We start from the raw sequence: 21,008 nt of genomic DNA, 5'->3' as shown, positions 1-21,008 counted from the left end.
CTGGAAGACCGTGGTTCTGGAACTCGGAATTCAACGGTGAAGAGGTGCGAACACTCAACAGGATTATGGCCGGTCACGATTTTTCGAACTACTGGCTGGCCAAAATGCGGCTGGTAGAATCAGAAGAATGTGATCTTTGCGATGAAATTGACACAACGGAACATTTGCTATTAAACTGTATAAAGTACACCCACATTCGAAACTACTTTGATTGAGAGGATCACAGACGTATACAAGACCTAGTACGTGACAAAGAAGGAGTAAATAACGTAGAGTTGAAAAACATAATAAAATTCATCCGAATGGCAAGAATAAATCCGTAACGGCTAGGTAACGACTAACCATCACAGCGACTGGCGTTTATGAGGCACAGCCTCGGGCCAACAAATCGAAACTCCAACAACAACCACAATTTCTGGCGTTTATGAGGCACAGGTCCTCGGGCCAACAAATCGAAACTCCAACAACAACAACAATTTCTACACTCGGGTCGCGTGATAACCTCACTCTCTCCCGGAAGAACTTCGAGGGATGCAAGATCAGCGAACGAAATAATATTGGGTCGAGCGATAACTTCGCTTTCCCCCACCTGGACATCGCGGGAGGCAAGGTACCGCAACAGAAGGGGTCGCATGATAATGTCATACTCCCGCCGTCGGATCACAGGACACTGGCACCTGATAAGGCCTCGGGCAGTCGGGGCTCCACCAGTACGGAAGATACAGGCCATCCGAAACTGGTGGTTTTCCCCCGGCGTTCTTTGGCAAAGTCCATAGGCCATTGCCGCACAACCACGTATCCTACGAAAAGATCTATCCAGTTGACAAGCAACAATCCCATCCCTCAGGATGTCCGCTCGGACTCACGAAGATACGACCAGTGGAGAGCTAGTCTGGGTGACTTCTCCGTAGCATCTGCAGGTCCTTCACTGGCCCGTCCTATTACCCAGTGGCTCCGGTATCTCTGCCGACAGTGGGGTCACCACCAACTGCTTCTGCCGGTGAAGCTCTACTGGGGTCCGCTTCCAAGCTGAAAGCACCGACACCAATATCATCCAGATCACGAAGCAAGAAGGCTAACCCATTGCATGCGAGTTCCTCTTTGATGCCTCCCTCCGGTATGCGAGTTGATTCCAGTCCCTGTCCAGCACAATCGTCGACTGCCCAGAGCCAATCGCCTCCGGCCAACATTTCGCCAAGAGATGCTTACTCCTCGGATTATTCGTCACCTATCACGCGACACCCAACTTTCGGAAGCCCCAGAGGATGTACTTTGGCAATCCAATGGAACATGAAACCTTTCGGACCTAGAAATTCTTGTGCGAGACAGCAAGCCCACCATCGTGGCAATCCAGGAGATCCACCGGACTAGTGTCGGTAAGATGAACCGTGCTCTTAAGGGTCAATATCAATGGATCCTTAGGAGGAACGAAAACATTTTGATATCGCTCTCTGACAATATCGATATCATTTCGCTATCGGATTATGAGTATCGATATCCAATTTTTAATGGTAAATACATGAAACATATTTAATTCTCTTTCAACAGCATAATGCATTTCTTCTTCTTCTTCTTCTTTCCTTTATTTAACGTCGGTTTCTGTTCCGCAATCTAGTGCCAATCACCTACGGACATCGATTGCCATCCATTGACGGCAATCGAATGTGCAGGAAGGCAGCTTCCACACCTGCGTAGGATATCGCACCCATTCAACAACACACATGGGCCGGGACCAACGGCTTTTCTTCCCTTCCGAAGGAAGACGTGACCAGAGATTTTAATGCCTCAGAAAAATCCCACCGACCTCGGCTGGGATTGAACCCAGACCCATCGGGGTGTTAGAAAGCAGTCACGCTTACCACTACACCACCGGCGCCGGCTCATAATGCATTTGGAAAATCAAAAACATCGACATTACACAAACAAACATATTCTGTCCACTAGAGTGATGCAAAATTTGAAATTTTCGCTCCACAATACTTAAACGATTCCAAATCGGATCCTGACTAACCTCTCAAAATTTGAACCCATTTGGTGAGAAACTGAGATGGCACAAACCATTTGAAGTTTGTATGGGAATTACTATGGTAAAACCAAGATTTTTGTTCATGTCTATCTAATAATTCACCATTTCGGTCTGCTTCGAAAGCTTTCAACTGTACTTCTAGGAAATTTTCCCAGCTACAACTTTGCTAAAGACCACTTTTTAATTAAATGCAAGAATCGAAAGTTATCAATGGTTCAATGCGCTGATGTCTTATGATCATGCTCAATCAACTGCTCAGCAGGCAACATTGGTGTTTCTGGGGCGTTGAATAGGACACAAAAATCATGGCTACTATGTCACACTGCGAAATACAGTGTTGCCTACAGAGCAGCTGCTTGATCATGGCATAAGTTTACCAATCTCTTAAATAATTAATAACTTTTTCCTGTCTTGTTTTACATAGAAACGATCTTCAGCAAAGTTGTAGCTGAGAAAATTTTCTATAAGAATGGCTATCGAACTGTTTCGCAGCTCAATATGGAAAAAGACTAAAAGGCAAAGAACAAAAAGTTGAGACTTCCCATAGTAATTTACATATAAACTTTCAATGGCTTGTGCGAAGTCTGTTTCTAACCAAATGACTTGTAACTTTGGGAGGCTAATCAGGACCCGATTTGAAACCATTTAAGCACTGTGGAGCGAAAAAGCCAAATTTTGCATCAGTCTACTGTCCACTCTTCGAGGCTACATCGCTCAAAATACACCGTGTTTCGAAAACAAACGCTCCCAAGGCTTATAATATTTGACAGATGTTTCAGAGCCACCTGGAACAAACATGGAAACGTACTCTTCTTACTTGTCCTATTTATGATAAGTACCGAAAAATGGCACATGTCATTAGTTCGACACCACTCCTCACGTACCCATTGTATACATATCAATTTCTGTACGAGGTGTGCCGTCCACTTCGGTTATTATTGCGTTGAAACATTCACTCGTGATTACTCCATACCAAATTAGCGGTAGAGATCTTTCTCATTGGTCGTCGCGAATAAATTCTTCCAGATCCTTCAACTGGAGATAGAACCACCAATGATAGAACCATGTCGATGAATAGAACATCTGACCGATATCGAATTTTGATTATCGTTGATTCTCAGAACAAAGGAGCTTTTCCCGCTCTAAAGCAACGTACCGTGGAGACACCATATTCGAAGCGGTTTCTAAATTGACGCACTCAATAATGTTCGACTATTTTCAATAATTTTTTCTTTAGAAATGTTACTTCTTTAAATATTAGTTCCTGTGCTCTAGGGATGACGGTGTTACAAAGATGGTGTAACAAGATGCGATAAAAATTAGACGAGTGCGTCATAATTAGGGACGCGACGAATATGGTGCTGGCATGGTTGTAGCAATAGCGGATATTGCATAGCCCAGTCACTTACATACAAGATACAACAATACAAAACAGAGTTTTGAACTCTAGCACAGTGCATCTAACCCTGGGGTAGTCTGTCTGATATGAGCTCGATCATTATGGTCTTACTTTCATTGTCTGCACGTTTTTCTTTCTTATCGGAAATAGGACTACGTCAGTATTGCTTCAACCAATTAGGCCGTATCTTACGTTTTGTTTGATAACATTCTTATCAGCCGATACGGGAGCACTGCCTAACCAATTCAAGGTATTTGAAGAAAAGAAAAACAGCACTCGAAATTACTGCTGCTTCAGCATTCGGAGAGGTAAATTCAAATCCGGAGGTTCTATAGAAATATAGTCGAATAGGATAAATTACGCAAAATGACGACAGAATCTACTGCAAACCTTACGGAAAGGATGGAACCAACAAATGAACGAAACAACGAAGCAACGGAAGAAAACAAAAATACAGAACAAGTAGATCTGAGTTTGGGAGATCTGGTAAGTTCAGCTGATCCATGGTAGGTACAGAGGAATTGTGGAACTTTTTTTCCCCCATAGGTTCAATCCATTAGCCGGCTGGATTTGAACAGCTATGCAACGAGGAAATCATTTGCCCAAGGAATGCTGGATTTGGCTTTGCTGACGGCTAATGCATCGCAGTTGAAGTTTCTTCTCACGGTTGGCGTAGCTCACGAATTCTATCATCTTCTACTGACACTTGTGATTGTATCGATATCGCTGCAGGTATTGAATCAATAACAATACTTCAAAACATGATTAATTACAGACATTGATATCTCTTGTGCAGGTTTTCCAAGCAGTTATGATAATAATACTGGCCATCGTTCTAGACATCAACAAAGTTGAGCAACACAAAAAGTCGGAAATTCTCAACAATTTGCTGATAATTTTCACGGTGATAAGTGTAGTGATAAATGTGATAATTAGTGCTTTCGACATGAGATCACAAGGTGATCTTCTACAAATAAGTAACTGAATATATATATAATAATAGGTTGATTAGATAAGACGAAATAATATAGACTACTTATGAGTTCTTTTGCGTCCTTAGAAAAAAAAGATCGTTTGATTTCCCGGAGTAAAACAGTTATCTTTATTTGCTTTGATCTCTCAATCGTATTGAGTTATGAAAAATTCTAAATTTAACGATTCACGTATGACATTCTATCGCTATTAACGACGATTGAAGTTTGAGAATTTTACCATTTACGAACAGGTTACTTACCTTACTAAGAAAAGTCGACAACATCAAATGCACCAAATTGTTTAATTGTTAGCGAACGGTCCATGCACTGGCATTAGTTCCAGCTGATCGGATAAACGCTTCTGCTCCTCCGCAAGACGATATGCATCGTCCCGTTCCTGCTTTGTGAGCGGGCGGCGTTTCAGCCTGGCAGCCATGATCTTTTTGTAGCATTCGATGATCTGTAAAGTGGCCGAATGAGAGCATAATTCGTATTTAAAGATTCAGTCCTAATTACATCTTGATCAACTCGATCTAGTTTCCTCTTGACCTCGATTCGCTTCATCTCGTCCTTCGCCATCGATTGTAACTTTCGAATCTCGTTCGAATTGTACTCCGCTATCACTGCAATCTCCGTGCGAACGCGATTGATTTCCGACAAAATTTCGTCATCCTGTTGACTCTTGGGCATATCGTCGTCGTCGAGAATTCCCTGTTCGATCAGTTCTTTGCGCAAACGGCGCTCAATACTAATACCATTCTTTAGCAATGAAACTGCGCTTCTAGAGTTACTGTGTCCCACATCTGAGCTACTGTTGCTGTTTTCGTTGCTGGTACTATTACAATCAGGAAGCAAATTTTCCTCCATCAAAGCCGATACCAGACGCTGAGTCAGCGGACCGGTGATTCCTTCACCCCTGTGAACGTGAAACAATCATTTCAGTCTAAACCAAATATCGCAATCATTGAAAACAACTTCTATACTTACATAACTTTCTCCTTTTTTCCAATATCTCCGTTTGTCAGTCCCTTTCCTTTCTTAGAACTCGAATCCTGCTCCTCCTTGATGTCATCCGCAGCCCACTGAGTGCTGTAATGTGGACCCAACTCCGGGATCGGTGGAATCAACGGTCCCGAATACTCCTCCAGCAAATCATCCAGCAATTTCAAATCTTCATGGGTAATTGGCATGCAGTATGGCTCGGCAGACATCCAAAATTTATTCGGAGTATCGTTCTTCGCTAGCAAGAGTTTGTTGTTATCGGAAATGATATGTTGAATATGATGGTTTGGTGGCAGGAATGGAACTGCATCGCTACTGTCGTCAGTGTTCTGCGATGGAGCCGGCGAAGGTGGTATTAATGATGACATATTTTTAATCTTGGACAGTTTCATGTGATGACCAAAAAGCTTTCCCGCGCTTTCACGCAATTTCTGTTTATCTTCCAGACGTTTCTTTTTGCCTGGTGAGCTTGGAGCTTTATCAATAAATTTGCCCTTCCTTTCACGACGTTCGTCCGCTTTGTCGATTGTCTCGATTTCACTTTTCAATACGCGATAGCGCAAAGCAACGGTAGAAAGTAGCAGTTCCAATTCCAACTGAATCATGTCCAAATCTTCTGCCGGTACCAAATCTTCCGTTGTGCTTGATAATGCTGAAAATAGATCCTCATAACTCATTACATCTTCGCACATTTTCAATTTAAACCAATTTACTCACCAGCAGTATACTTGGGCAATACCTTTCCGTTATCTGTTGTTTTAATATACGGAACCAATGGAACTTCTCCGGGTGATCCGGGTGAGGGTACTCCCGTACCCGCAACGGAAGCTAGTGCTTTTGCCGAAGGTAGTTTTGACCCCGATGGCACGGCTGATGCTGCTGCGCCTAGTCCAGCAAGCCCACCACTGGCAGACGGGTGACCCATTCGATTTTTCGACGAAGATGAAAGTGATAAGCGCTTCGCAAGGCTCTTATCAGCCATTTTGGCACCTTACGCTGACCTCTTGAAGGTAAATGATAAATAGAAACAGGCGCTGGCCGTCACGGTTTGTTTATAAATATTTGCCACGATACTCAAACAATGTGTGCAAGTGTGTGCATTCGTCGCACAGCTGATTGAGCGATGTCACAAATATAATCGCAGGATGCTAAATCGGGAACAAAGCTGTCACCTAGATGCGTCAGCTTGCCCGCTACAGTAGTGAAAAATCGATTTTCAAATTGAATTTTGTGTTATCTTCTAGCACATCTTGCAGCACACTTTTACTTTCTGAAACTGTAATGAGAACTTATTTCACTAGTAATACGGGAATTTTCCAGATATTTGCACACAAAAACAACAATTAACTAACAAATTGTTGCACTGAATACTTTGCTGACGCCTTTCTACAGAACTGCAACCGATGGTACATTGACAGATGGCAACATGAACGATGGCGTCGTTTGAAGGAAGGGGCAAGGTATACATAAAGCCACACAGAAAAAAAAAGTTGTTGAATATTACATCCAAACAGCTGCACAGAGGTCATTCCGCCGGTTGTGTAATATTATAATATTACACAACCGGCGGAATGACCTCTGTGCAGCTGTTTGGATGTAATATATAACATATAACGTATACGTTGTACGATGTACATCGATTTTGCGAACAAAATTACATCTATGGATGTAATATTGTATCTGCTTTTTGCTATTACATCATTATTTCATACATCAGCTTAAATTACGTTGATCGATATTACATTTTTTTTGCTGTGCAGTAAAAGCAACAATCAATACGAAACTAACGAACGAAAAACAAGATCGACGGAAAACAAATCAAAGGAAAAAAATCAGAGATGTCCCATTTTTTTAATTACTTGATTAACAACTAATCGATTATTTTTTGTTTGCTGTGCTGTAATGTTTCCATAAATGAGAGCTCAGCACATGTTTGAAACGATGGGTGATGATCCTCTGGCATGATATATTGCTAAATTAGACTTCTGTGCAAAAAATAATTGCACAGTAATATTTTCGCAATGCCAGAAAATTTAAAAATCGACTTATTTGAAAGCAGTATCAGCTTTAGAACATTACTAGCAAGCTACACTGTTGAATTAAAGCTCTAGAAAGCATTAAGAAGCTCCATATTTAACTTTTATGACCAGTGCGAAAATATTACCAACAATATTACTGTGTTCTTATTTTTAGCGCAGAAGTCTAATCAGGTGTGAAATCCGCAATAACCGATTACAAATATTTTACTTTTCGGTTCGTTAATCGATTATTCGAATGAAAATCGGCCATCACTAGATGAATGTGAAACGTCATTGCAAATATAAGGACCAGAGAGAATAGGTAGAGAGGCGAAGAGTGAAAAACCGTGGAAACGGCAGCACTCTTTTTATTATGATTCCATCCTACAAGTTCTGGCAACTGTTTCTGAAGGGCACACTTCAAGTGACTTTTTTCAACCATCTATTTGTGTTGTTTTTACCCGCGTCAGAATTGTTTTTTTATCGTTATTAAAATTTAATGATTGCTGATAATGAAGTGCGTTGCGAGTTTTTGTAAAAACCAGTATGTGAGTGGATACAAAAACATAACTTTCTTTCGATTTCCGAAAAATGAGGAAAACAGGCAGAAGTGGATTCAGTTCTGTAGGCTGCCGGACGATTACATCATTACTGATAACAGCAGGCTCTGCAGCGTAAGACATTGTCTAGTTTTGAGATTGATTTTGCAATAATAATAATAATATTTCCAGCTTCATTTCAACTACGATGATCTGTATCGAATATCAGAAAACGGCAGACTAATGAGACTTCCAAACTCAGTTCCGATATTCGAATACGTTGCGAATTTGTGTTCGAATTCCAGTACCTGTGATTCGGTTTGATAACCAAATATTTTTATGATACAAACAAAAATATAACGCGTACCTATATTTTAACAGGACACCACCAGTGTAAACCAGTCGGTGTACATTACAAGTGCTTCCAGCGAGTCCCTGGGAACGACATTAACGGCATGCTACACGGAACGCTCGGGACCATCGAAATCGAAGACTACCGAAAAGTAATTATAATTAATTACTACCTGTTTAAATTCTAATATATATTTTACGCATTTCTTAGACTAGTCCGAACAGTACACCGCCTCAGACAACGTGACCTCCGGAAGAGTAAAACGATAAAAATGCTGCGGCAGAATTTGGCACGAATGAAGAAGCTCTCCGGCAACAAGGAGGATGCTGTCTCTAAGCTATTCAACCCGGATCAAGTGAAAAAGCTACAGAGAGGACAGAGGAGGGTTAAAAAATGGACTGATAAGACCATAACGGACAGTTTTGAATATCGCTTCGCATGTGGATCAAAAGGGTACAATTTCCTTCGCGATGAAAAGAACTTTCCAATGCCTTCAATTCGCTCGCAACAGGACTACTTGAAGAACCTTCATTTTGACACTGCAGTTTCAGCGGAGGTGTTTACCTTGATGGAATCGAAGGTAAACTGCATGTCATCCGCTGAAAGAGATTGCGGATTGATAGCGGACGAAATGTCGATCGACCCTAGTAGGACCTATTGTTGCAACAACAAAAAATACTTTGGCGATATCACCATTCCCGGACAACATGGAAAAGCCACCCACGCACTTGTGTTTATGCTGGTGGGTATTTCAAGTCGGTGGAAACAAATAGTGGCGTATGAGTTCACCGGAAATTCAGTACCAGAAGGGTTCATGAAAGCTACAATGATTGACATTATCAGGAGAGCGGAACAGATTGGATTGAAGGTTCACTTTGCAACGTCTGACTGTGGCCCGAACAATGTTCGAATGTGGAATGACTTCGGCTTGAATCATTCGAAGGATCAAGCACTAAGTAGCTCTCCTTTGAAGCATCCTATCGACGACGAACGGACCTTTGAGCTTATACCGGATGCTGTTCACGTCTTCAAAAGCTGCGTCCAAGGATGGGTGAAAAATCGGTTTATATATCTGCCAGCGCATATCGTTAAGGAAAACGATCTCGTTTCTGAAGTCGTTGATATTTTTCACTTGCAAGAATTGGTTAAGTTTGAAAAGGGTTAGCGCTTGAAGATGGCATCTCGATTGACTTGGAAAGAGGTAGATTTTTTAAATGGCAGTCGTCTTGACGCGATGAAAGTTTCCAATTCATACAAATTGGTGAATCACGATGTTGCTGCTCCTTTACGGTTCATGAGTGCTGAAACTGGGCAGAAGGAGCTTTTAACCACGGCTTTCTTCATAGAAACTACCTGGCGTTGGTTCAAACTTATGTCTTCACGTAGATCAGAATTGGCACTTTCCCTCCATAACATGGAAGCATATCGACAATCGATCAATTTTCTAACCTCGTTCAGGAAAATAATATTCGCATGCAAGGTTGGTGTTCGCAGAGCCTGGAAACCATGGCAAGCAGCAACAATCCTGTGTACGAATTCGATCCTCCGTTTACAAACGTACTTCCTGTTCGAACAGAAATACCCTTGCTTGTTCACCTCTCGTTTTACGCAAGATTGCGTCGAGAACGTTTTCTCGTTGATAAGGTTCAAACAGAAACGCCCAACCGCACTCCAGTTCAAAGACAACCTGAAACTGCTTTCCGTGTCCCAGTTTATGATGTCAATCCCCTCATCTTCATACGACCAAGATGATAGAAAGTGGCTAACCGACTTCACGACTAAAATCCGAACTCTTGACCAAACAGCAGATAGTAACAACAACGAACAAGATTACACACTATTTGAAATTGAATTTCCCATGACGATTTTTGACGATGAAACATTTGACAACTCGGAGAAGAACCAGATATACCATATTGCCGGATATATCGTTGGAAGTGTAGCTAAAAATTATAAAGTTTGTGACGACTGCTTCATGCCATGTAGGGGAATTTACGTATTCTCGTCAATCTAAGCAGCGTCCGAACTTCTATTAGCGATTTCTCAGCGTCACACACATACATGACAGGTTTTTTTGTTGACATTTATCTGCTGCTTGCTGTTCTACCAATTCCAATCGACAGAATTGATCAAAACGGGTTGAACATGTTTTTACAACGCTCCAAACTTCTCAGGTGAGAGCAGGGGTTGAAACAGTTGACGTTTTTTACTACACTCGCTTCGTTGTCGTGCGCGACAGTCTGTTTGTATTCGAACATTCATGCTCTACCGTCGCCTCTCTCACACAACACGAGCGGTAGAATAACATTCGAGCTAAAAGAAAATGATCAAAATAGCTATCATATGACATGTGTGATTTCGTTGTAATTCCTCAATTTGGTGTAAATCAAACCATTTCTGATCAGAAATATTATTACTAGGACATCATTGCTTGCTATTTTCAGAATTCACACAAGCACACCATCAGCAGCTCTTATTATGAGAAAAACTAAAATACATACATTCGTGACGGTCTTCGGCGACAGTGTCGTATGACAGAGCCTGTCATATGACATTTTAGTTTGGTACTGTACTATGATAGCTAGTTTTGCAAGTGTCGGAGGCAAAGACAGTCAATTATCACAGAAAATGTGTCGACTACCGTGACCGCTTACAAGACTGGGTGAGAGTGACTATTGTCGGCAGTCTCTTTTTCTTCGGCACCCTTTCCATTTGAACTGCGTGTTAACCAGCTGTTCTATTATCGGCAACTCGAAATCAGCCGTATTTTGTAGTATGTATATTTCATTTAAAGAAAAATATGGTATAAGAGGAATTCACAGTCGTAAAAATGTAATCAGATTGAAGCTGAAAAGGTAAGGAATCGGCTTAATACATTCAGCGAAGAGTTTTGATGGGAAAATACAGTGAAATAAACGTTTCGATTTCGGTTGCCGAAAACAGTCGATGGGTGCCGAAGCCATAATTTACCCTATAAGTGAATTCCCGTTTCTTAAACCATATACGAAGTACTCGATCCTGAAGGACTATACTGGTAATTCATTAATTTACGTCACTGAGCCTGTTTATATGTTCTTTGTGGCACTTGAAAGGATCTTTCGTGAAAACATTGAACAGTATTTTCAGATCAACAAAAACATTGCTATTAGGTTAACTGGTTTGATGAACTCATTGAATGTTTATTGTTTTGAAAATTGTCATGATATTCGATCAAAAATTATTGATAGGTTTGTTAGTTACAAATCGCGTTCGATCAAACACGATAGTCGTTCGATGGCCTTGTAAAATATTGAATGATTAATAAACACTTTGTACAGCACTAATAATTTAAATTTGTTCAGCAGATAAAAACTCGGTTGAAATTGAACCGAGTTCGGTACTATTTTCTAAGTGTGTATGCTTTTGCAAATTTTACAAAAAATTGATCTTTATACTAAAAGAATATAGAAATAAATATCCTGAATTAATACATTTTAAATTCAAGCATTACTTTTTATTACGATATTATACGATATCTCACGACGCCTGAGTGGAGCAAGGATGAATCCTAGGATGCCAGTGAAGGACGCGACTGGTCAGTTGCTCACCGACCCCACTGATCAGCTGAAACGCTGGTTTGAACACTTCGAACAGCTTCTACAAGTTTCGTCGGTCAACCAGCCATCAACATCTCGGCATGAACCGCCAAGAGTGCGACGCATCACTCGCGTCAATTCTGAGGCGCCATCCCTACCGGAGATCGAAGCTGCTATCCGAACCATGAAATCCAACAAGGCTCCCGGGGTCGATCGCATATCAGCAGAGATGCTCAAAGCTGACCCCATGCTATCTGCACAAATGTTGCATCAACTATTCTGCAATATCTGGGACACCGCGACTTTTCCGGCTGACTGGATGCAGGGCGTCTTAGTGAAGGTCCCAAAGAAGGGGGACCCAACTATATGCGATAACTGGCGTGGCATTATGTTACTGTGTTGTGTTCTCAAAGTTCTATGCAAAGTTATCCTCAACCGGATACAGGAGAAGATCGACGCGACTCTCCGACGGCAGCAGGCGGGATTCCGTGCTGGAAGATCCTGTGTGGACCATATTGTCTCGCTCCGCATAATCTTGGAGCAGGTCAACGAATTCCAAGAGTCCCTTTACTTGGTTTTCATTGACTACGAAAAAGCTTTCGACCGACTCAACCACGAAAACCTGTGGGGCGCCCTAAGGCGCAAGGGAGTTCCGGATAAAATCGTCAACCTCATCGAAGCTCAGTATGAGGCTTTCACGTGCAGGGTGCTGCACAACGGAGCCCTATCTGACCCTATTCGGGTAGTCGCTGGAGTGAGGCAAGGATGTATTCTATCACCGCTACTGTTCCTCATCGTAATCGACGAGATAATGGTTGGTGCGATCGACCGTGTGCCGAACCGTGGGTTGCTCTGGCAGCCTATTACAATGGAGCATCTAAACGACCTAGATTTGGCGGATGACGTTGCTTTAGTATCACAACGGCGTTCTGACATGCAGAGTAAGCTCGACGATCTCGCCGAACGCTCCTCAGCGGCAGGTCTCAACATCAACGTCAGCAAGACTAAATCGTTGGATATCAACACGGGAAATCCATCCAATTTTACGGTAGCTGGTCAGGAAGTGGAGAAGGTTGAAAGTTTCCAATATCTTGGCAGCCAGATAGCGTCGGACGGCGGAACCAAGAGTGACATAGGTGCACGGATCAAGAAGGCAAGGGCTGCTTTTGCGAGTTTACGAAACATCTGGAAGTCAAATCAGATTAGTCTCCGCACGAAGATCGGAATTTTCAACTCTAACGTGAAATCTGTACTGCTGTACGCTAGCGAAACATGGTGCGTATCAGCGGAGATCACACAGAAGCTGCAGGTGTTCATCAACCGATGCCTGCGGTATATAATTCGTGCTTGGTGGCCTCACAACTGGATTTCGAATGCCGAGCTCCATCGACGGTGTCACCAGAAGCCGATATCGACAGAAATTCGGGAACGTAAGTGGAGGTGGGTTGGCCACACTCTACGGAAGAGCGGAAATGAAATCTGCAAACAAGCGCTGGATTGGAATCCAGCCGGACATCGCAGCAGAGGCAGACCCAGGGGCTCATGGCGGCGAAGCCTAAACAAGGAGATTAAGCAAGTCAACCGGAATTTGACCTGGGTCAAGGCGAAAGCAAACAATCGCCCAGAATGGAGATCTTTCACGTTGGCCCTTTGCGCCAGGGATGGCGCTCAGGACACTTAAGTAAGTAAGTAATTACTTTTTATTTGTTCATGTTTTTTTCTCATCCTAAAAAGTTTTCTTCCAAATATATTCGCAGCGATTACAATACTTGCCTTCACCAAATTGGGGAACATCAACTTTTGTTTATTTTGTTCGATAGGATACCAGTTTGACGGTTCGATAAGGTTTTTTTTGCTTCACACTCTTCGCCTCTCTACCTATTCTCTCTGATAAGGACCATACAGAAATAATGAAACAATTAGAAAGGGACCGGGATAATCAAAAATTACGTCCCCACGGTAACTGAAATAAACACGAGTGCTGACCGGTTGGATTTAGTGTCAACGATCAAACATTTAAATCTTGATTAAAAAATATTATTGTGCTCAGAAAACGAAGCTCTATCAGATGATGTATAAAAATCGGTATATTTTTCGAAGGTAAACAACCCAATTATTAAAATCATTAGTGAATTTTGAATTACTCAGTCTCGTCTATCGTCTATATTTTAAAATGTATGTATCTTCCGCCGTCGCTATCCGGATTTGCAACGGAATATTGACGAGGATAACAAAAACTACAAGGGACAGCCCTATGGGGTTGTACGCAATGGTGACGTAGGACTACGTGGTCTTATATAATAAATCTTATCTGTTAATTGCAGCAGGATCTTGTGTTTTGTGAAGGAATAGGAATTTGAGCGGGGTTCTCTCTGTTTATACTCTTAAGTATGATGCGCTTGACATGGCCCACAGCGACTCACGAAGAGCTACTGATTCCGATCAATAGCTGTGCGACTTCTTTCTCCTTCTATGAATGCTCATGTGGGCTGCAGCCTTTCGTTGTGTACTGAACAATGTTCAACGCCACACGCTGAAAGCACTGCTGCTGATGCCGACGACCGGACACCACCACACACGGCCATTGGAACTGATCCCGATCAGCAGTTGAGGACAGCCTTGATAGCTAGCTGCTTGCGGGTAGAGTCGGTGTATAATGAGTCACGCCAAGAGAAAAACAGTCGAACTCGCATCACGGTTTTCGAAAGATTCCCTTTCTATTCACTTGGCAACAGAGGACTGCTACATCAACTTCAAATGACTTCTAGCGAGCAAAAAAAAATAGCGGCTGTTGTAAATCATTATATCAGTGATTTTGTCCAATCATCTTAACAAAAAATAGTAGAAATTCTCATTACTAATCGTTACCAAACGTATTCCATGACAATTTAATGCTCACTGCGTGTATGTGATCATTTCTTCGATCATATTTTATATTTTATTGCAATACGTTTCGTGGACCTTTCATAGCATCGTAATGTTTGTTTACTTTACACGATAGGTAGCCGGTTTGACAGTTCAATAGGTAGACTTGGCGTGACTCATTATACACCGACTCTACTTGCGGGGAGCCTTTCGTTGTGTACTGGAGAACACCACCACTCACCATGCGGTGATTGAATAAACACCGTTTGGTGAGACCGGATGGAATTCAACTTTGAAATCTGTGTTAGGGAAATCGCTTTTCGCAGGCAATCGGTTAAATAATTTAAATTGGCAAATCAAAGTTGGCACTCGTGGAGAATAGACGAACTATGAAAGTGATGATGGTTTCAAAATTTTCCACAGAGAGGTATACAAGTGCAATCTTAAAATGCTTTTATTTTGAAAATGGAGCTTTTTATTTAAACCTGGTTGTTGCTACAGTTGTAGAAAAGCTGAAATCTATGAATACACCTTAAAATCTGAAAAGAAATTATTTTTTCTATATTATATATCTATTGAGTAGTCCTTAAGTTTTCTACTAACGTAGCATCAACCAGATTTAAATAAAATGCTCCATTAGCAAAATAAAGGCATTTTAAGATTGAACTCGTATACCTCACCGTGTAAAATTTTGAAACCATCATCACACTTATAGTTCATCTATTCTCCACGAGTGCCAACTTTGATTTGCCAATTATCATAGCACCAGTTGCACTTTCGCGAGGGGGGCGACTCTATCTACGATGCAGGAAATATTGTGTTTTGCTGTGGCTAGCTGCGCGCACGCTGAGGAGATAGCAAAAAGAATGATGACGATTCTCAGTCCGCATCGTGCTCTCTTGCCGTGCGGATCTATTTGCTTTTTGCTGAAGGAAGTGTTACTACTACCTAAAGCTACAACAAATTTAAACAGCACTTTTCAGTGCTCAACCTGTAAAAATTTTCTACCTTGTTCCAACTCTTATTCCTCTTCGATCCTTGTTTGGACCCTACCCGAGGTAATCCTTCTTGGATATCGATTTGGAAAATTCCTCTTCGATCCTTCAGATTCTTATAGTAATCTGCTTGGAAGTCGAATTGGATAAAAATTTACTGCCGCCATGGCGCCTAAACGCAAAAGAAAGGGGCAAACTCTTGACCCCCCTTCTGATGAAATTAATTTGAGTAATCAATTTGATTTGCTCACGGATGATGAGAATGATCCATCATCCAAGAAAAATTCTAGTAAACTTTCCCGGCTTAATGCCAAGAAGGAAAAGATTCCCCCTATTGTGATAACCACTACCGATTTCCATGCTCTTCGCATGGAACTTTTGAATTTCGTGAAAGTTAAGTTTTCACTACAAATTGGACGTCGGGGTGAATGCCGTGTATTGGCTGAAACCTTGGACGGATTTAAATGTCTTCTCAAGTATCTTACTGAGAAGAAGCACAAATTTTTTACTTACGACACCAAAACTGAACGTGTGTTCAAGGTTGTCATGAAAGGACTGCCCAGTGGTGAATCCCTGGATCAGATCAAAGATGAACTGGCAAAATTACTTGGAGTTGTGCCACTCCAAGTAATCAAAATGAAAATGAAATCCCGTCCTGGCGATTCGCGCAACGGGATTTCTAATGATTTTTATTTAGTTCACTTCAAGTCTAGTGAACTAAACAACCTTAAGGCCTTAGAAAAAGCTTGCCTTATGCTCCATGTCCGAGTGAAGTGGGAACACTTCAGGAAGACTGGAGGAAATTTCCAAAACCTCACCCAGTGCCGTAAGTGCCAGGGATGGGGTCACGGAACTAAAAATTGCTACATGCCAGCTAAATGCATGAATTGTGGTGATTCCTCTCACGCAAAGGACGACTGTCCTGTGAAGGAAGATCCTAAGAAATTTAAATGTTCAAATTGTGGTGAAAACCACAAATCCAATTTTTGGGAATGTAAGACTCGCAAAGCGATCCTACAATCTCGTTCTAACCGTCAGGTAGGAAACGCTCCACGTTTCCGACCAGGTACAAATTCCTCTGCTGTTAACAACGGTCAGCGAGGAACAAATTCTACATTCGTACCCGTAGGTACAAATATCTCCCCTGCTTCAAATGTTTCATCTGTACCTACTCCCCTCGCTGCTAACAATGTTCAGCGAGTTAATGGAGCTACCTATGCTGCTATTGCAGCGGGTAGAAATCAAAATACTAACCAACGTTCTAACGGAAATTTTGACAATTTTGACTTAGGAAGCATTACTGCCCCCAAAATGGAATTTTTACAGAATTCATTAATTGACATGATTTCTGATATGCTTAAATCTAACTCCATGTTTGATGCTATTCAAACTGGAGTAAAATTTGCAAATAATATTGTCATGACTTTAAAATTCAGTAATGGATTTTAAAGCATTAAATATTGTAAATTGGAATGCTCGATCTCTTAAAGATAATGAAGACGAGCTATTTAACTTTTTAAGAGTTCATAACGTGCATATTGCCGTTATAACTGAAACGTTCCTTAAACCTGCCCATAAGGTTAAGAAGGACGCAAACTACTTGATTTATAGAAATGATCGTCTTGATGGACCCTGTGGTGGCGTTGCCATCATTATTCATAGACGAATCAAACATAAAATTCTTTCTTCATTTGAAACCAAAGTTTTTGAAACTTTGGGAGTTTCTGTTGAAACAAAATTTGGACAACTTACGTTTATAGCTGCCTATTTGCCATTCCAATGCGTAGGCCAGCAAAAGAATTTTCTCAAGGGTGACCTCCAGAAACTTACCCGTCATAGGTCTAAATTCTTCATTATTGGTGATTTTAATGCAAAACACCGCTCATGGAATAATGCTCAAAGCAATTCCAATGGTAATATTCTGTTTGATGATTGTTCTGCAGGTTATTACACTATTCAATATCCAAACAGCCCAACATGCTTTTCTTCTATAAGAAATCCCTCCACTATTGATTTGGTCTTAACTGATTCATGTCAACTTTGTAGCCAATTGGTTACCCATGCTGACTTCGGTTCTGATCACCTTCCAGTAACTTTTGAAATATCCCAAGAAATAATTTGTAATCCCAACAGCTTTACTTTCAATTACCATAGAGCTGATTGGGAGCAATATCGAACATTTATGGAATATAACTTCGATCCAAACATTCCTTTGCAAACCAAAGATGAAATTAATTATGCTCTTGAATCTCTGACTACTTCTATAGTTGAAGCAAGAGCTGCCTCAGTACCAAAATGCGAGGTTAAATTCGATTCAATTATAATAGACGATGATCTTCAGCTCTTGATCCGTCTTAAAAATGTCCGTAGGAGACAATATCAAAGAACACGCGATCCTGCCATGAAAGTTATCTGGCGGGATTTGCAAAAACAAATTAAAAAGCGATTCTCTGCCCTGAGGAACAAAACTTTTGAAAATAATATTTCTAAATTAGACCCGAATTCCAAACCCTTTTGGAAACTCACAAAAATTTTGAAAAAACCTCAAAAGCCTATTCCAGCGCTTAAAGAAGGTGGTAAAATTTTGATCACAAATTTGGAAAAAGCTCAGAAACTTGCTAAGCAATTCGAGAGTTCCCATAATTTCAGTTTGGGTCTTACTAGTCCTATTGAGAATCAGGTTGCTCGGGATTTTCTGAATATTTTCTCTCGGGAAAATATTTTTGATGATTCCTGGGGGACTGATTTGGACGAAGTAAGGTCTATAACTAAAAAATTTCAAAATATGAAAGCTCCAGGTGATGATGGAATTTTCTATATCCTCATCAAAAAACTCCCAGAGAGTACCTTGTCTTTCTTGGTAAAATTATTTAACAGATGTTTCCATTTGGCATACTTTCCTGATAAATGGAAAAATGCAAAAGTTGTTCCAATTTTGAAGCCGGATAAAAATCCAGCTGAAGCTTCTAGCTACCGCCCAATAAGTTTGCTTTCTTCAATAAGTAAACTTTTTGAAAAGATAATTTTGAATAGAATGATGCTTCACATCAATACGAACTCAATTTTTGCAGATGAGCAGTTTGGATTTCGCCATGGGCATTCAACTACTCATCAACTCTTAAGAGTTACCAATTTAATTCGTTCAAACAAATCGGAAGGCCACTCAACTGGAGTTGCTCTTCTAGACATAGAAAAAGCATTCGACAGTGTTTGGCATGAAGGTTTGATTGCTAAATTGAAAAAGTTTAATTTCCCACTTTATATTATGAAATTAGTTCAAAATTATTTAACTGACAGAACTCTTCAAGTAAATTATCAAAATTCCAAATCTAATCGACTACCTGTTAGGGCAGGAGTTCCTCAGGGTAGCATTCTTGGGCCTATCTTGTATAACATTTTCACTTCGGACCTCCCTGATTTGCCTCAGGGTTGCCACAAATCTTTGTTCGCTGATGACACAGGCATTTCCGCTAAAGGAAGAAGTCTTCGTGTTATTTGCAGCAGACTGCAGAAAAGTTTAGATATTTTCTCTTCTTATTTACAAAAATGGAAGATTTCTCCCAACGCTTCCAAAACTCAACTTATAATATTTCCACATAAGCCTAGAGCTTCGTTTTTGAAACCTAGTAGTAGTCACATAGTCACTATGAACGGAGTTCCAATTTCCTGGTCAAACCAAGTGAAATATCTTGGATTAATACTTGACCAAAAATTAACTTTTAAAGATCACATTGAGGGCATTCAAGCCAAATGTAACAAATATATAAAATGTTTGTATCCTCTTATAAACAGGAAATCCAAACTTTGCCTGACGAATAAACTTCTAATATTTAAACAAGTTTTTAGACCGGCCATGCTTTACGCTGTGCCAATATGGTCTAGTTGCTGCACTACCAGGAAAAAAGCACTTCAAAGGATTCAGAACAAAATTCTGAAAATGATTTTGAAGTTGCCTCCCTGGTACAGTACTACCGAAGTACATAGAATTTCGAATGTTGAGACTTTAGCACAAATGTCCAACAAAATAATTAATAATTTCAGGCAAAAATCGTTGCAATCCTCAATTGCAACGATTACTTCCCTTTATACTTAGATAAGATTTAGTTTTAGTTTTTAGTTTTAAGATATCAATTGTTATACTGACATGCAGGTTAAAAAACCTGTTTAAAATACTGAATTGCCAAGACATGAACAATGTAAAAACACTTAGATATATATCATAACAATTAAGGCTGGTACGTTACTGCAGTAACTGGAGCACCTAGGTTAAAATGAAATGGAATTTATTTTAAATTTGGAACAAATAAAGAGTTAAAAAAAAAAAAAAAAAAAAAAAAAATGATGACGATTCTGAAGATTTCCTGCAGAAAGATAATGCGCGATGCAAGTAGATGCGAGAAATGAAAGAAGATTTTTCGAAGATTGATTCGCTAGTGTGAGATTTTTAGAGCATCTAGAATTGAAATTTAGATGTGTCGTCCCCTCGCACTTTCGTGCAATTTTAAATTGTAACAGTTGAAAAATGATTAGTTCTTAACCTTTACAGATGCGTACAAATATTTCTGATCGATTGGTGATAAAATTGTTGCAATTGGTCCAGGGGCAGCTGAGTTATTAACGTTCAAAATCTTTCATAATTTTGTAGCATGTTCCATTTTTGGTTTTCACAAAGTGTACCCTCATATAGAAACCACAGACGTAGTTCTACGTCAAAAGTTGTCAAGTGAGTCTCCCCTTTTGCTAAATAACATTGAAAAATTCCTGTTATTAATTTTGATTTCTTCTTAATTTTAAGAACAAACCACAGAACAATCATCTCAGGATACAACCACAGACAAACGACATAACACATTGGATATATTTCAATATACAACATCGTCGCTAAAACACTACCTCCATCACTACCTGAGTATACTGTGATGGGCAATACGCTGAACCGATGGCGGTAATGTGTAAATCCCAAACGGGAGGGAATTGGCTATGCGCGCCACAGGTGGCGGTACCACCAACTAAAAAACATTTTAAAAGACCGTTAAATGCGTGTTCGATGAACAACTTGCGAGCGTTATGTCTGTTTGTCTGTTATACAACCATGCAAGAATGGCCTATGACTTACTAGGAAGCTGTAGTTGATATGCAGATGAAATCCAGTCCCAAAACCGACACGGCTTGACGATGTAGAAACAGTTCGAAGGCACTTTCGAGAGGAGTTGGCCTATAAACACCAAAGTCAATTGGAAATCGTACTGCGCCGACGTGCGAA

The 21,008-nt window shown here is 40.6% G+C and overlaps 2 protein-coding genes across 2 annotated transcripts in view; one reads left to right on the top strand and one right to left on the bottom strand.

Moving 5' to 3' along the window:
• The first annotated feature begins 3,730 nt into the window (after positions 1–3,730).
• LOC135708017 (ninjurin-2-like) overlaps positions 3,731–21,008 on the top strand; it is a 379,282-nt gene continuing 362,004 nt past the window's right edge. The window contains exons 1-3 of the mRNA XM_065229956.1: positions 3,731–3,911; positions 3,972–4,157; positions 4,222–4,428. Of these exons, the coding sequence (XP_065086028.1) occupies positions 3,792–3,911; positions 3,972–4,157; positions 4,222–4,410 (495 nt within the window). The 5' untranslated portion in view covers positions 3,731–3,791 and the 3' untranslated portion in view covers positions 4,411–4,428. The remainder of the gene's footprint in view (positions 3,912–3,971; positions 4,158–4,221; positions 4,429–21,008) is intronic.
• Positions 4,503–6,737, bottom strand: Ada3 (transcriptional adaptor 3). The gene is made up of 4 exons (XM_065229970.1): positions 6,119–6,737; positions 5,387–6,053; positions 4,916–5,315; positions 4,503–4,859 (listed from the first exon to the last, which is right to left on the bottom strand). Exons 1-4 carry the CDS (start codon positions 6,381–6,383, stop codon positions 4,701–4,703), a joined length of 1,491 nt encoding a protein of 496 aa, XP_065086042.1. The 5' UTR covers positions 6,384–6,737; the 3' UTR covers positions 4,503–4,700.

The sequence above is a fragment of the Ochlerotatus camptorhynchus genome, unplaced genomic scaffold (genome assembly GCF_037179485.1).
Source record: "Ochlerotatus camptorhynchus isolate MF236.1 unplaced genomic scaffold, CSIRO-AGI_Acam_v1.1 ptg000324l, whole genome shotgun sequence".
NCBI lineage: Eukaryota > Metazoa > Arthropoda > Insecta > Diptera > Culicidae > Ochlerotatus > Ochlerotatus camptorhynchus.
This window is presented reverse-complemented; position numbering and strand designations above follow the sequence as displayed.

Excerpts from the sequence above, each read along its gene's own strand:
- Ada3 (XM_065229970.1), bottom strand. The coding sequence starts at position 6,383 with ATGGCTGATAAGAGCCTTGCGAAGCGCTTATCACTTTCATCTTCGTCG. Across the intron at positions 6,054-6,118 it reads ATTGCCCAAGTATACTGCTG|CATTATCAAGCACAACGGAA; the intron begins GTGAGTAAATTG and ends ATCTATTTTCAG. Across the intron at positions 5,316-5,386 it reads GGAAAAAAGGAGAAAGTTAT|GGGTGAAGGAATCACCGGTC; the intron begins GTAAGTATAGAA and ends TCACGTTCACAG.